The 16024-nt window shown below is 41.1% G+C and overlaps 1 protein-coding gene across 5 annotated transcripts in view; it reads left to right on the top strand.

Moving 5' to 3' along the window:
- Window positions 1–1677: 1677 nt before the first annotated feature.
- CDKAL1 (CDK5 regulatory subunit associated protein 1 like 1) overlaps window positions 1678–16024 on the top strand; it is a 378983-nt gene continuing 364636 nt past the window's right edge. For 3 of the 5 annotated variants that reach the window (XM_064422776.1, XM_064422804.1, XM_064422822.1), the window contains exons 1-4: window positions 1678–1784; window positions 3528–3565; window positions 5186–5352; window positions 8286–8398. In XM_064422776.1, the coding sequence (XP_064278846.1) occupies window positions 5186–5352; window positions 8286–8398 (280 nt within the window). In that variant the 5' untranslated portion in view covers window positions 1678–1784; window positions 3528–3565. Of the gene's footprint in view, window positions 1785–2556; window positions 2784–3527; window positions 3566–5185; window positions 5353–8285; window positions 8399–16024 lie in introns of those variants that run through there. The other 2 variants (XM_064422785.1, XM_064422794.1) reach the window with 2 other exon arrangements.

Below are 16024 nucleotides of genomic sequence, written 5' to 3'. Positions count from 1 at the left end.
ACAAGGTAAAGGCTCTGCGGGATCATGCTGGAGCTGATCAGTGTGGCCTATTTATGTCACTAGGTACGGGACTCATGGGTTATTCCTGCCTGGGAGCTGCTCTTGGAGATCACTGCCTCCCCTTAATGAGTAGTGCTTGTCAGCGTTGGCCATTTGGAGATGTTTGGTTGTGTCTTGCAGGCTGTGCTTTGCTCCTTTAGTCAGCTGCAAAGCAGCACTGGTGTGTGCCCAGCTGGGTTTTCAGCCAGAGCAGAAACACTTGGCTGGTGGGCACAGCTGTGAGCGAGGGCAGAGCTGTGCTCCCAGAAGAGAGAAGATGAATTCAAGGACTGCATGTGGAATACTCTGAACATGGAAAACTGAAAAGAAAAAAGGAATCACTGCCCTTATGAGGCAGCAGTTAAAATGCTGATTGGGGATGCAGATACCATTGCTACTGACCTGCTAGGGACTCCTTACCCCATAGGAGGGGGTCTAGAAATACATCAGTGTGGCTGCCCATTTTGAAATATTCTCCTTCATTCTCTCCTGGGCTAAAAATGCCACAAAAGTAACAAATTACACATCAGACATGTCTCACTGAGAGCATCTTTGGAAAGTACTTGTGTGCTTAAACAATGACCACATAGGAAGGCAAATATATCTTCAACTGTAACAATGACTCTATCATGAGACCATTAATAGTGCTCAGTCCTGCTCAGAATGATTTGTTTTTAAAGATTGATTTAAGTAAAGTGCTTATTTCTTTCTGTCCCAGTTCTCTTCTTTAAATCTTACCTGTTCCTTTGTCCACATTTTCTTTTTTTTCCATTTTTTTTTCTTCCTGTGATTGTTGTCAGATAAGTAGGCATTATATAAAGTAAGCACGGGTTTGTAAGAAAAAGGAGAGGGAGATGATATTTGTAATTAGAAGTCGCCACATTTTATTTGTGAGTGGACCAACAGACCTATTATCTAATACACTCAGGGTTTTCATTCACTTTCCCTCCGGTTCCAGGGAGATTATAATCTTCTTTTTTTAAAGAATAAACTGATTCCAAAGGCTCCTTCTAAAGAGAGAAACTTAACATTTGAAATGCAACTACAGGAAATGACGACTTTTACATTCCAAAGCTGACTGCCTCAAAATAGAATATATCAAAGATACAATATCAAATACATAAATATACAATATCAAGGGTACAACCTACAACAAAATAATAGTTTTGGGTTAACTGTGTATAAGAAAGCCAAAGCAATAACGATATGCTCACTGTCTACAACACTTTGATCAGCAGGAACACTGCACGCTTAATCTGCTCAGAGCTTTAGCTTCAGCCATCCAACAACCACACTGCTGTTTTACTTAACATCGATCAGAAAAGTTTGGAGGAAAACAGTGCCAGAAACTTCAGCCATCTGATACTAAATATTTTGACCAATATCGTTTATAGTATTCTGCAAAGTTGCTACTAGCATTGCATTTTGAGGAAATTAACAATGAAAAATAAAAATAAGAATAAAGAAAGCGCGTTGTGGCCAGAAGAGGACTGAATAGCTCATCACCCATTTGGTTCAGATAACCAGCATCGCAGGCGCTTGAACTGATACGTATCGCTGGGATTGTTATTTTCCAGTTAAAACGAAGGTGAGATTCCAAGGCTCGGGCAGACCGCGCTCTCAGAGGCGAAGCGACGGCGCCGCGCCCTCCGCGCTGTTGTGGCCTCCGCCGGCCGCCGTCCTGGCGCCGCCGCGCGCGCGAGGCCTCGGGGCGGGGCGCGATGGCGGAGCCCGGGTGAGCGCGGGTGAGTGCCGGGGTCGGGCCGGGCCGGGCCCCCTTCTCTTCCCTTCCCTTCCGTCCGCTTCCCTCCTTTCCGTCCCGTCCTTCCCTCCCCCGCCTGGCTGTGACGGTCTGGCCGAGTTCCCCCTCTCCTGCCCGCGCGCTGCTCCCGTCCCCTGTGCGGCCCTGCAGGGCTGCGCGTTAAATTCGGGAGGAGGAGACGCAGGTCCTGGCGGGAATCTCCGCAGGGGTCGGCGGCCGGGATGCAGCTCGGGGATGGGGTACCCTCAGCGGGATGGAGGACGGGCAGGGGAGCCGAGCCCAGGCGGGCTCCGGGATGTGCGTGGTCCAGGCAGGGGCCGGGCTGCCCTCGCCCGTGGGCCGTGCTCCTGTGTGTGTCCATATATATATATATATATATATATGTATATATATGTGTGTGTGTGTATATTGTGTTGTTCGCATGTTTATGTGTATGAGGAGAGACTGAGGGAGCTGGGTCTGTTCACTCTGGAGAACAGAGCACTGCGAGGGGTCTCGTTAACGCGTATAAACACCTCGGCGGCGGTGCCAGGCTCTTCAGGTGCCCAGAGACAGGACGAGGAGCAGTGGCCAGGAATGAGCCGAAACGGAGGAAGTTTCACTTTAACAGGAAGAAGAGCTTTGCATTGAGGGCGGCAGAGCGCTGACGCTGTTGTGGCGTCTCCCGCTCTTGACACGGTGGAGACCCGCGTGGGCACATTCCCGTGTGACCTCTCCGGGTGGCCCTGCCGTGGCAGGGCTGGATGGCCTCTGGAGGTCTCTTCCAATGCCATCAATTCCGTCGTTCTGTGACACGTACATCTATACAGACATACACACATATACGGATGCTTTAAACTCGTTCTCTGTGTATCAACGCTGCAGTTTTCTTCTGCTCTGTGTGAGGCCGGGGATAAAATCCCGGGGCTCTGCCGGAGACACCTGTTGGTCAGTAGCTGAAAAGAGCTGTCCTCTTCCACCTGGATATGGAAGTTCTCCGTTGGTATGTGTGGGAGATTGAGCAGGGGTGACCAAACCAGACTGGCACAAGGGAAGTTTTGGTTGTGACAAGATGTTAAAACAATTCTAGTTTTTCATTTGCTTACTAATATTTTTTTTTAAAAAGAAAAATGTAGAGTTCTGTAGGTGAAGCTTGGCTGTGTGAGAAGAATACGTTACCTTCTAATTTTGTTATCCCTTGTTGTTGCAGTCCATTTACCAGAATAGCTGCAGGAATTCGTCTTTATTTTTGTTTTTTCCTTGTGAAGGAGATCTCATGCATGCATATGGAACTAGTGCAGATATCAAGTAATCTGTTTTAAAATAACTTCACAGTGTTTTAATTTTTTAAAAAAAATTGTGAATGACTTGAACTAAAATTTGCTGTTCATCTTTCTCCCTTCTTTCATTCAAAATTTTAAACTGATGGAAGACAGAATCTGGAGGAAGTCTGAGATAACTTAAATACATCTGACTTTGACAGAAAAAGGACTCTATAGAAGAAGGATAAAAAAACCAGTGCCACTGCTCAGGAGACAGGGAAAACGTGGGACCACTTCCACCTTGCCAGCCAGCATGTGTACCAGGTCCACATGAGGTCAAACTGAGCAAGGAATGTGTTTCTGCAAAGGGAGGATGAGTGCTTGTTGGACAATAACACGACTTTGTGGCTTTCTGTCTGCTAATTCGGCTTTTTCATGCCATATCTTTTTTCCTTTTTCTCTTCCTTATCCCCCCCACCCCCCAGGTTTACTGTCCAAGAGGATTTATACCTTGCTTAAAAAGGTAGGAATTTTAGTTTGGCTGTATTCTTTCTTCCATGGGTCACTGAAATAAACTAAGCTTATTTGTTTTTCCAGCTGCTCCATTATATTGGACATTTTTTTGTAAGATAGAAGAAATGATAAATCAAAACTTTTTATTCCCTTCCAGATACTGATTTGATAACTTTACTTATTTATGCATATTCTCAGTGGTATATGTTAGTGTAAGAGATGTCACCTTTCCCTCGTGTTCTTTATTGCTCAACTTTTCACAAATGTTTTATTTTTGTTCACCTTTTGCTGCACTTTTGTATAGATCCTGTTTTTTTATCTAGAAGAATGCTAATTGCTGTAGTAGCTTGGGCTGATGCATCCTCTTTGTGACATGATTCTGTTCCTTTTTAAGTTAAAGGCAAATGTGTGATGGTTCAGCTTACATGAAATTTTATTTTGAAGAATATTTTGCAAGACTGACTGAAATACACATTTTCCCAGTACATGCTGGGGAAATGCATGGGTGTTTAATTTCTTATGTTCTTCAGTAATTCATTTGCAACACCTGGAAGTGTTTTTATGGCAGTAGCAAATAATTGGTTACTGAAGTATCAGTTTAAAGGCATTAAAGCCTTGGTTTTTTGTTCTTCACTGTCAGTTAGGAAAGTGTTGTATTTTCCCTGTAAACTGTGGAATACCCTTGTATGATTTCCTTAGTAAGCTGTTGGTTTATGTGAAACACCTGAGTTTCCAATGGTACTTCAGACTTTAATTAGGAGTTACAGCACAGTGTGGTGTGTGATTAATGCAGTAACTTTTTTTTGTAGACTTTTCTAGCAAATGGCTTTTTTTGATTCCTGAAAACTGATCTGCATTTTCATATCTGCTGGGAGATACATATGCATATATGTTTAGTTTCTTGTGAAAAATATAATTGCAACCTTTTAATATATAATTCTAGCCAAATTACAGTATATATATTTTTTATTTTAGGTATAGTTGTTTAGGTATAGCTGTACCTGAATGAAATTCAGAAATTTTCATTTTACTGTCCCAGTGAATGAACTAATTCAGATGAAAGGCATGTGGGATAAGGAATTCTAGGAATAGTTTGGTTTGTTTTCAAAAGGACTGTGAAAACATATTTGGGTGGTGTCCACACACAACTAAGAGAGCCAGAAAGATCTCTGGAGCAGTCACTTGGATTCTGTGCCTTTTGTTGTTCTTCTGTGGTGTGAGTGGAAGTACATCCATCCATCACACGACATGAGGTCACTATTTTATTATGATGCTGACATGATTAAAAATACCTGTGCCTTGAATGTGTCCTGTCAGAGGAGGTGAAGGGGTTTTGAGTTAGGAGACGAAAAGGAACAGATGATTTATAAATAAGCCCTTAGGAATCTGTATGGTTTATGACTTTCTTGCTGCCTGCATGTGGGGTGTCGGGGGAAGAGGGAATTCAGCAAGTGTCTCTGGTAGTGGATTGTGTTTATGTGCTCAGTGTCCCTCATATGTGTGATACATTGCACTTATGCTTAGAGATACATCTGACTTCTCTTTATGAGAAATGTGCTGTAGATACAAGGCCTTGGTTTGGTATTCAAATGCTTTCCTAATGCCAATCTCCTCCCAACACTTCTTGAAGATGCCTGCTGCCTGTGAGTCAGTGCTTGAGGATATTGAAGACATCGTGTCAGCAGAAGATGTGAAGCCCCACGATCGGCAGTTTGTGAGAAGGAATGTTTTTCCCAAGGTGCGAAAACGCAACTCCCAGAAAAACAGTCAGACGGATGATGAGCCCCCAAGTGACAGGTAAAGTCTTACATCGACCCTGTGCTGGTGCTTTTCTTGTGTCTCATGTGCACTTGTCAGATTTTAAAAATAAGGTGGAAGTTTGTGTTACATCTTAATGTAAAATCTGTGTACAAGATAAAAATGAGTAAAACAGTCCATATAGAATGTACAGATAATAAATAATAAATAAATAATAAATAAATATAAATAAATAAATAGTAAATAATAATAACAAGTAAGTTCCTTTTCCTAGACAGATTTTCTGTAGAAATCAGTTATCACTGAGATAGTGATGAATGGAATAATCAGACTGGAAAATGGTTTCTGTTACTCTTTTATGTGTAAAGGATTTCTGAAAAATTGTCTATTTAATCTTTAATTACCTGAATATAATCTGTGCTCTTCAAAATGCAGTTCTGGAGTAGCCTTTTGACTTCTGAAATGACTAATAGAGACAAAATCCTGAGAGGTCCAAAAGGGTTGGGGTTGGAAGGTCATCTTTTCCAAACCCACTGCTTGAGCACTGCCACAAAGAACCAGTTGGCAGGACTCTGACGAGGTAGTTTTTTAGTATCTCCAGGAGATGGAGATTCTGCAGTCTCCCTGTGTACCCTGTGCCAGTTCTTGGTCATTCTTTGAGTGAAAAAGATGTTTCCTGAGGTGAAGAGGGAACCTCCCACATTTCAGTTTGTGCCTGTTGCCTCTGGTCCTGTCACTGGGCACTGCTGAAAAAAATCCTGGCTATGCCTTCTTTGCACTCTCCCTTCAGGTATTTATATACTTTGATGAGATCATCCTGAGCCTTCTCCAGGCAGAGCAGTCCCAGCACTCTGAGCTGTTTGTGTTAGGAGGTGTGTTCCAGTCCCTTCATGATCTTTATGGCTCTTTGTTGGACTGTCTCCAGTACATCCCTGTCTCTATTTTGGGTGCATCCTGTCAGGGCGCAGGGACTTGTGTATGCTCAGTGTGCTGAACTGTGTATTCTCTGACCCAGTCTCCTTTCATGAAGGGGTACATCAGCTTTGCTTCAGTCTTCAAACCAGTTTTCTGCATCCTGGGATTTGCAAAGGCTGTACTTCTTATGTGTACATTCTGCAAGTAACATGGTAAAATTTCTTTTGAACTTGCTGTTTTATTTCAGTGGAAATTGTATGCAGTAATCATGAAATGCATCTTTGCATTTTTCCTACTTGTGATTTCCATAAGAAGAGAATCAATTTTCTGCTGCAGTGGAATTGATTAGAGTATACGTCAGCTCAATTATTGATTTTAGTTTCTACTGCAGGTCTGAGATCTGGGTTTTTAAATTTATTTTTTTTTTTCAAACATTAATTTCAAGTTGGTGGATAAAATTTCCCTAGATGATAAAGATGAAAATAAATTGTGCATGAAAATTTAATTTCCTTTGGAGAAATAAAATTCTGGGTTTTCACTGGTGTTCAAAAGAGATTTTATAAGCATAACAATGCATTTTTATCTGCATGCCCCTAAAAGTGCATTGGCCCCAGTCTACCAGGAATGTATGGACAGCTGAGCTGGTGTTCTGTGGACACTTCACACAGGTAGTTCATGCCCCAAAGCGTTCAGGTACTGTATATTCTCTAGCAGGCTGTGTTTTAGTGTTTTGTACCCAGGAAAGCACGTTGAACATGTGTTGTTTGGACAGCAGGAAGTCTAAATACCCTGTGTTTGCAGTTAATGATCATTAATGTTCCATCAACAAATTTCTATTTTTAGCTAGAGGAAGTTTCTGTTAAAAAAGAAGCATGGAGGGGGAGGGGAGTAAAAAAAAAGCTGTAGGCAGGGTGCAGTATTGTGTTCCAGGATGTGTGGTGTTCTTGTACTGGCATCTTTAGCTCATTGGCAGTTATCCCAGGAATTTCAATGAGAGCTTCTTACAGAACTTTTTGTTGGTTTTTGGAGCCTTGTATGTGCTAGCTCCACACTGCATGTCTGCCATGCTGTTTCTGTAGCCTGGAAAGGTTGGGATGAGAGCTTTCCACTGTTTATGTGGCTGGTGGCCATCAAGTTAATTTATGGAGCAGGCTTGTGTGGAGGGAACTACAGTCAATGCATGCTGTAATATCAAAAGGTTGCAGTTTGTTTGCTGGTGGCCTAATTTCATTGCTGTCACTTGAAGGTTACTTGTCACATGAGAACTTCGAGGAGTTTAAGTTTGGGAATTTTTTTTGTGTGTTTATTTGTGTGTTTTGTTGGGGTTTTTGTTGTTGCTTTAACATAACTGTAATGTACTGGTTCTGTTGTTATCCTACAGCTCCTGCGCCTTCTCCATGCTGAAATTCTTTCCTATCTCTTTTCTTGCTAATTGTGGTGGATTGACTCTACCACAAGGGAGAGAACTGGAAGAATAAAAGTGAGAAAACTTGTGGGTTGAGATGAAGACAGATAAAGTGAAGGAAGGAGCAGGGAAAAACCCCAAGTGATGCAAAAGCAGCCATTCGCCACCTCCCACAAGCAGACTGGTACCCAACCAGTCTCAGAACAGTGGTTATTTTGGAAAGACCAAATGCACAGCTTTTATTGCTGAACATGATGTCATCTGGAATGTATTATCCTGTTCGTCAGCTATTCTCCTTGTGTTCTTCCCAGCCTGTTGTCCATCTGCAGCCTGCTTGTGGAGGGATGGAGCACAGTGGGAAACAAGCAAGCACTGTCCAATGACAGCTGGAACACCGTTGTGTTAACACTGTTGCAGCCACAAACACAAAACACAGCCCTACAGTGATTTTTGTTACTCTATCCCAGCAAGGCCTAATACCCATTACACTAAAATCCCATAATTACTGTTTTTCCTCAGCTGTTTTAGAGTTGTTACTATTTGTGTTATTTTATATTTGAAGAATTACGGTTCATTCAGTCAGTTCAATGGGCTAAAAGGGGAAGCTTGTTCATCATTTAACTTGTATTTCTCATTTGTTTTTACTTGACAGCATTATTCCTGGTGTTCAGAAAATCTGGATTCGTACATGGGGATGTTCTCACAATAATTCGGATGGTGAATACATGGCTGGACAGCTGGCTGCATATGGATACAAAATTACAGGTAATAGTATGAGTGAGCCCTGTAATTCAGTTTTTCTGGGGTGAATGTTCAGAGCTGTCAAGCTGTCATCAAATGTTTTCAGTCTTAATTATGCTTTTAAAAATCCCCTTCTGATCCCTTTCTGATCTGAAGGTGAGGAGATAAAGTGTTTTCCTGGCATTAAGCAGAATGATTACAGGATGAGTGCTTTCAGAATGGTTAGATTTTCTTGACAGGGCAGACATCAAATAGATGCAATTCAGTGCTTTTTTTTGATGTTTTACTTGCTAAACTGAATTGACAAGTTTTCATAAGAGTGGATGGGAAATGTAGTAATTCTTGGTTTTTAATTGTACTTTTTGGAACCCAAGGGGAAGAGGGAGGGAGCCAGTGTTTTCATTTGGTGATGTGTGTGTTTGCATTGGAGCAAAAGGTCCACTCCAGGTAAATGATATTTTGTTTCTGGAGGGATGATCAATATGATGGAGGTGGGATGATACAGGATTGTACCTCATAGGTTCCAAAGAGCTGAGAATGCTATTTCTCTTTCCCTTCCTGGTATTGTAAAATCTCCTCATTATCCTGTTCTGCCTCCCCAAGCCTAAAAATATCCCCAAACTTGTGGTTAGGCTGACCACATTTCATCTCCTTAATGCAAAATATGCTGACAAAAAAGTTGGACTAATACCATGTTTCAATACACAAGTATTATCTGATTTTTTCTGTATAGCTTTTGACTAGTCAAATTAGAAACTTAAATTTTATTAATTAATTCAAGCTCAGGTGTGTCTTTCACCTAAACGTGTATACTGAAAGACTACAGAGTTGTCTGTCCTGACATTTTTCTAAAAACAATCCTCATTTCACAGAATGGTTTCCTGATTTTCACATGAACGTGTCACGATACCGTTAAACAGCTGCATCTCACTGTCCTTTATTGCTGCTGATCTTTCTTACTTAGAAATAAGACACTAAATTATTCAAGTGCTGAACTACTTTAGGGAACCCAAGTGATTATTAAATTAGTAGTACAGCTCTGGAGTACGTATGCTCTTTCCACAGCCAAGTGGAGTACTGGTCCAAAAACCCTTACTTGTGGCAGCTGTTAGTATAAGTTTGCAAATATGTTCTCATTATGGTTTTCTTAAATTTAATTGCTCTTTACCTTCATTGTTCTAATGCATGTTATTCCAGAAGCTGCTTTTGGCTTGTTGAGATTCAGATGGCTGTTCTGTGCTTTTGGAATTTTACTAGGAGAGATGTAGGGAAGATGGGAGTGAAGTGAAGGAAGGAACTACGCTAAATTTTTGATACCTTTTCTTTTTTAGAAAATTAACTGTTTATTTAGAATAGAAATAAATCTACATCTAGAGTCTGAAACTGAGAACTAAAAAGCCTAATAAAAGTTGCAGTTGCTGGGAGAGGAGTCCCAGAGAAATTTTGGTAGTTGTACATGAAATTGACCACTAGTTTCTAGTCATTATTAAATCTAAGTCTTGATTTACTTTGTGCATAAATTAAATGTATTAAATGCATACATAAAAGCCTCAGTGCTAGGTGATAGGCAGAAATTACGCAGTGTAGTTTCTTCTTTTTGAAATTAAGTAATTCTTGTCAGTCTGTTCTTAAGAAGGCATGTTTGGCTTTTTTTACATTTAGTCATCTGGGAAGTTCAGATAGAATGTCAGATGGGGATTTTATCCTTTTTGTCCTATACAGTGAAGCAGCTACTCAGTAATTGTTGCTTAAATGATCCAAATGTCAAATATTTCTTGTAATTAAACTTAATATTGTTTATGGTATGCAAAATTAAGAAGAAAATATTTTGTAAATCAATCCCTGTGTTGCTAGAATTTGTTAGTTTTATGTAAAACTGTTACAATTTTGGGGAAAAGATTGAAATACTAAGATGAAAAATTGTGTGTTGTCACAGTGTCTTGGGCAGATATTACTTAAAAGTGCTTGGATTAACCTATTTCCTACATGTTCCTAAGCTTTTGAGACAACACTTCCTGAAAAGATGCTGGAATAAAGTTCTGGCTTTAGAAAATACGATGTGAGCTTTACTTGCAGTTTTTGTTCCATTATAAAGGAGTCAAGCACTATTTCTAGTGTCTTCTGTCTAATTGCAAGATTGGAAAAAAAACACAGAAGGAAGAAAAGCAGCATCAGACAGACTCCTGTTGCTAACTGGAAGTTGTAGCAATGCAGCCTGCCTTACAGGTTGACTTACCTGAAACTGAACATGGATATAATGTCCTCCTTGCTTTTCATGTTTTTCAAAAATGTTCTTTCTGTACAAGCACCCTTTGTTGCTTCCAGGAGTGTCTATATCCAAAGGTGAAAACTGAGGGCTGTACTTTTCACAGCAAAAATTCCTGCTGTCTGGGGAGAGACCAGAGTGTGAATCAGCAATATACAGATACTGCAACAACAGCAATGGTGATTAAAAGTCAGGGACTGCATCAGCTTAAAAATATGCAAAGGGAAACCAGCAGAAGAGCTGAACCTATTTTTGTATCTGCTTTTACAGTGTGAAGGTGGGCAACATTCTGAGCAAATCTTGCATACCATCCTGTGGGAACACAAAGCTCCTTTATAAGTCTGAGCCACACAGAAATGTGTGGACCAGCTGCTGTCAGTGTAGGGCTGTACCATGGGTAGTTGTTCATATTCTGGAAACGGTGTAGCTGATGGTGGCTTTACTGGTTCTAAAACTGGTTTTGGTTTCTTGGCAGCATGACTTGCTGTATAGTTTAGACATGCCTGCAGACCTGCTGGAGTGCTCCCTGTGAGATACGCCCTGGAGGAAGAAACTCTCATGGTACAGACTGCCTGTAATGCCTGCTGTGAAAAACAGGAAGTGGGCGAGCTGGGAGCTTTCAAATATTGTGAGCAAGATTTTTGTTTGGAAGGGACTTAAGTATGTTTGCCATGTAGCTTGCTTTCTCTCTGAAAAATGGAACTGCACATGTGTAGTCAGACATAGAACGCTTTGACTTTTCAAGTGGATAGTTCTGTTCACATATGTTGACATCTATATGATTCTAGTTCTGTGGAATTAATGGGTTTTGGCCCAGCTTTGAATGCATTTTGGTGGATCAAGACATTAAGTACGCTTATTTCATACAGGTTGCTTCTGGCTCAGGGCTGTTCAGGTCCAAAGCATTCCCTCCTGTGCAATTGTAAAATATGGTGGGGGCATTGCTACTAACTTAGAAATATCAGAAAAATGATCATTAACTTTTCTGATGAAGACAAAGCAAAAACTGTTATTAAACATTCAGTGAGGCTAAACCAGTCACAGTTTATCTGCACTACACTTTCGTGGATTTTAGAAATAAACGCTAGCACAGATCATACTCCTCTAGCATGGGATTCTACAGACAAGAATTGTTTCTGCTAAGTCAGTGGGCTTGTCTTTGATGTAGCACTTAGAGACTGGCTTATGTTACAGATCTTTAGCTTTACTTGTGCAGTTTTAGACTAATCTGAAATCAGTTCAGGCATCCTATGCACTGTCTCAGAGATTTCTTCTGTAACAGTGTTGGGTGCAGAGTTGCTGTGTAGAGTTCACTCCATTATTGTGTTTACAAGTTGGCAGGACTTGTATCAGTGAGACTTGCCAGTTCTTACTGTTTATAGTCCAAGTTATATGTCTTACACCTCTGTAACTCCCTGTGCAGAGACTTTATGTATTTCTTTATAGCAAATATCAAATAATATTTTGAAATCTTGTTAAAGAAGTTATCTGGGGTTGTTTGCCTCTTCTACTTGTTAATTTTCTAAACGTTGTCAGTTTTGCCTACCAGTGGATATAACTGAGGTATCATTAAGACTCTCCATCTGCTTAAACAACACATTTGAGTAGAAGAAAGAAGGAAGAATGCAAGGAAGGAAGAATGATCTCCTTAAGACCTCATGTTAAAAGAAGACAGGTGTAAAAGGAAAGAGTCTGCTGTTGAAAATCAGATGAGGTGCTGCAATCTAAAATGGACTTCAGCGTTTAATAGCATTGTCTCATGTTCATTGTGTTGCATAAGCCATGCTTGTGTAGACCTTGGCCATCCCCTTGCAGATGCAGCAAAGCGTGCTGCAGCATGAATTTTATTCATCCAAGTGCAAAATAAAGAAAATTACTCAGACTGTACAGGTATTGATTCCTTCAGTATCTGGTCCTTTGTTTCAGGTGTTGTCTTAAAAGTACTTTTGTACCACACAATAAAATTTTAATACTAGATTTTGATTTATTTTATTGTTTTAGGGATCTCTTTAATAGGTTACTGTATTATTATAATAAGCTCTCTGCAGCCTGCATAGTGGTTGATGAAGTATTTTGACTAAGATCTCTGCTGGTTTCCAGTGTATGCTTTTAGTTGCTCAGAACCAGCAGTTGGTCTTTCCATTTTTTGCTCTCCACCCTGCTGATAATGCTCATCTGTTCCTTCATGAGTATCATGTGAAATGGTAGTGACTACTGTGTAATTTTTGGGGTGAGCCGTCCTCATTGTGAGGTATTTTTAGTATTCTTCATTAAACTAAAAGACAAATCTTTATTAGCTGCTCATGAAGTGCCTTAGTCAGAGAATTTAAGGTTAGTCCTTGTGTTTGGATTTGTACTTTTCAAAGGGTTGTGAGTGCAGTTCCAATTTAGAAAGAAAAGATAATTTACAATCCTTTCTCGAGGGCAGGGTATGCATGGTGTGTGCTAAAATATGCAAAATACCCCACACTACTTTTCTGTTGATGAGAAATGTTTCTGTTTTCTCTACAACACTGCAGTCATGAAACTGTCTCTGTACCAGCTGAGTAATGGAGAGAAGTGAACAGAGATGTAAATTCTGGTGTTTTGTACCCTCACTGAAGAATTCTCCCATTGTCTATAACTTGTAGGGTCACAGCCCTGATGATTTTTGCATTGCTTGATAACCTTACCAGCACACCTATTCTGACACAGATTTTTCTTTCAGATTCAAGCTGGCTCCTATTTCTGGATGTAAAAGCTTTTGGATGTTGATACTGAGCAAGGCAGTAAAGTAACATTGAGACCTGTTGTCTTGAGATAATTGCTTTACAGTTCCAGCAATGCATATTCCTGCTGTTAGAAGATCAGAGTTGCTGCTTGCCATAAGTTTTTGTGTGTTGATTCTTGGTGCTCGGGCTTGAAAAGTGTGCTCTGACATGCAGTTAGTATGGGAATACTTGGGATGTGGGTGTGAAGGTTTTCTTTTTTTAAAATCTGAAACTTCTGTGGTGAGATGGTTAGGAGGATGAGGAGAGAGGATGAAATGGGACATAGTGGGGAAGAAAACAGGTGAGGCTCATGGGATGTAGCAGATGGAGGTGCACAACTGTAGGCGATCAAGATTTCACAGTTCTTTGGAAGGAATTCCCAGAGCATCCAGAGTGTCCTATAAGCCACTGAGGGGGACAATGAGTCTGGATATTGTTGGGATGGTTTCTTGCAGTATAGAGTTCATACAGCATCATGCTGTGACTCATCTGCAGCACTGCATGTTCCCTAAGTCTCTGTAAACTAACGTATAATTGTGGTTTTGGCAACTGTGTATTACTGCTCCAGTGTTCCCTGTAAAACTTCCTAACCCATGTGTGGCTAGGCTTCTGTTACTTATCACTTCTGACTTGTAGCACAGTGCAAGATATATGACCTCTTTGCGGTGGCTTTTTCCTACCTCGGCTTCCTCAGGATCAACTTCTTACTCCTGTTGGGTAACTTTCTGTTAAGTGGGGAGTCCAGCTTTGAGGATGTTGTCTCTGTTACAGGATAGAACTCTGAGTTCTCAAACTGGGTAATGTGTCCCGTGTTTATGGGGGAACTAGATAAGAACTAGAGTCAGTTTTCTTCTCATAATGGCATCACTGCCATTAGTGCTTGATATGACAAGTGTGTACCGTCTTTATTCTCTTTAACCTTGTGTATTCATCTGTGAGTGGCTTTTTTGTTTGTTTGGTTTTGTTTGTTTTATTTCAGTGCTTTTATTTCACAGTCATAGGGCAGGCAACTGAAAGTTGGGAGCATGCTGAAGAACCTAATAAAACCTAAATAAAATATGTGCACGCTATCTTCAGAGACTCTTGTAGAGAGCTCAGATAGGCAAATTTAAGCATGTACGACATGTTTAGGGTTACTTTAGTGACAGGGCATTGGCTCCATGCTCTGGTGGTTGTGCAATGGAGCTTAGTTCCAGCAATGCTGAATTTAATGTTATCCAGAAGAATGAATTTGAAAAGGATTGAACCATGAAAGGTAAATTTCAACTCCTGGTAGCATCCATCCTCCTATGTGGAACATGTCCCTGTAGTAGATAGTTAAGCAATTAGCAAATGAAGCATAAATAGCAGTGATGAAGTGAGTTCAGCATAAACACCCAGATGATGAGGAGCTTTATAGGGTGTTCTGCAGGGACATCAGTTTCACATGTCTCACAGTTCTTCATGCTTAAGGAAGATTTATAGTAGATTTATAAAAGCTAATGGGAGAACAGACCATTTTTTAATAACCAGAAGAGAATTCTTTGACCATGTACTCACAAAGGTAGGAGCAGGATTTTGTTTTGATCAGGAAGATTTGTAGGAGCATTTGAAAAAGATGTGAGTGGGGAATAGTGGTGGAGGGTTAATGTTCACTGCAGGCTCTTACTTCAGTTTGACTACAGTTCATTTCCTAGAAAGGATGAAGTTTAGCTGCTAATGAGGACAGAGTTCTCTGAACTTGCCATGGTTGCAGCTTTGCATTAAGATGCTTTTAATATATTTTGGGAATGGTTTTTTGTCAGTCGCAGTGAGGATGCCTCCGTATGTGAATTGCTCTGAGTTACTCTGGGTGGGGGCAAGGCAAGCCAAGCCTGGCTGAGTTGCTTTCTAGCTTGTTACTTTGGAATGTAGCACAACTCGAACTGTTCTGTGTCTCCGAATAGAGAATAGAGAACGTTCAGCCGTGTTCTCCCTCTCTTAGGCCTGAGGGCATACTAAGAGAAAAGACTGCTGTGTGATTATGGAGGCTGGCTGGGGACAGTAGAAATGCACTAAAACAGATAATAGACACAAATTGGTTTTTGTGCTTTTCCTCGAGTAAATAAAGAAAGATGGGGGAATAAAAAAGAGAGAGAGAAAGAATTTTGTTTCCTTCTTCATGCCCGGCTTTGGTTATGTTCATGTAAGCCGGGTAGGTGATTCCGTGGCTCTCAGGTGTTAAAACAGGTCCTGTCACTGAGTGAACAAGTAATGAAACGCAGCAATTTTTTTCCTCTCGATTCCCATCCTATCCCTGGAGTGTGTCTGCTGCATCTTAGCTCATCTGTGTTTTTAATTGATGCCTTTTTTAAAATAAGTGATACAGCTCTGTGTCTCCCCAGGCCCGATTGGCCGTATGAGTGAGTTTGGACACTACCCTTCTGGTTTCCTTCTAAAAGAATGTCTGTACAGTGGTCACGCACACAGACAATTGGGATAAGGTAAGGTATGCAATAGTTGAGGCTTTCTTCAGCTGGAGAAGGTTTGAGAGGCGAGGCGAGCTCTGCGGTGGGGCCGGGCCGGAGCCTCGGCGCGGTCGGTGTGCCGTGCCGGGAGCAGCCGAGAGGGGGCAGCAGCGCCCAAGGAGTGCCGCGCTGCCGCCGCGCCCGCTGG

The sequence above is a fragment of the Passer domesticus genome, chromosome 1 (assembly GCF_036417665.1).
Source record: "Passer domesticus isolate bPasDom1 chromosome 1, bPasDom1.hap1, whole genome shotgun sequence".
Taxonomy (NCBI): domain Eukaryota; kingdom Metazoa; phylum Chordata; class Aves; order Passeriformes; family Passeridae; genus Passer; species Passer domesticus.
The sequence above is the reverse complement of the archived record's forward strand: the minus strand, read 5'-3'. Positions and strand labels throughout refer to the sequence as shown.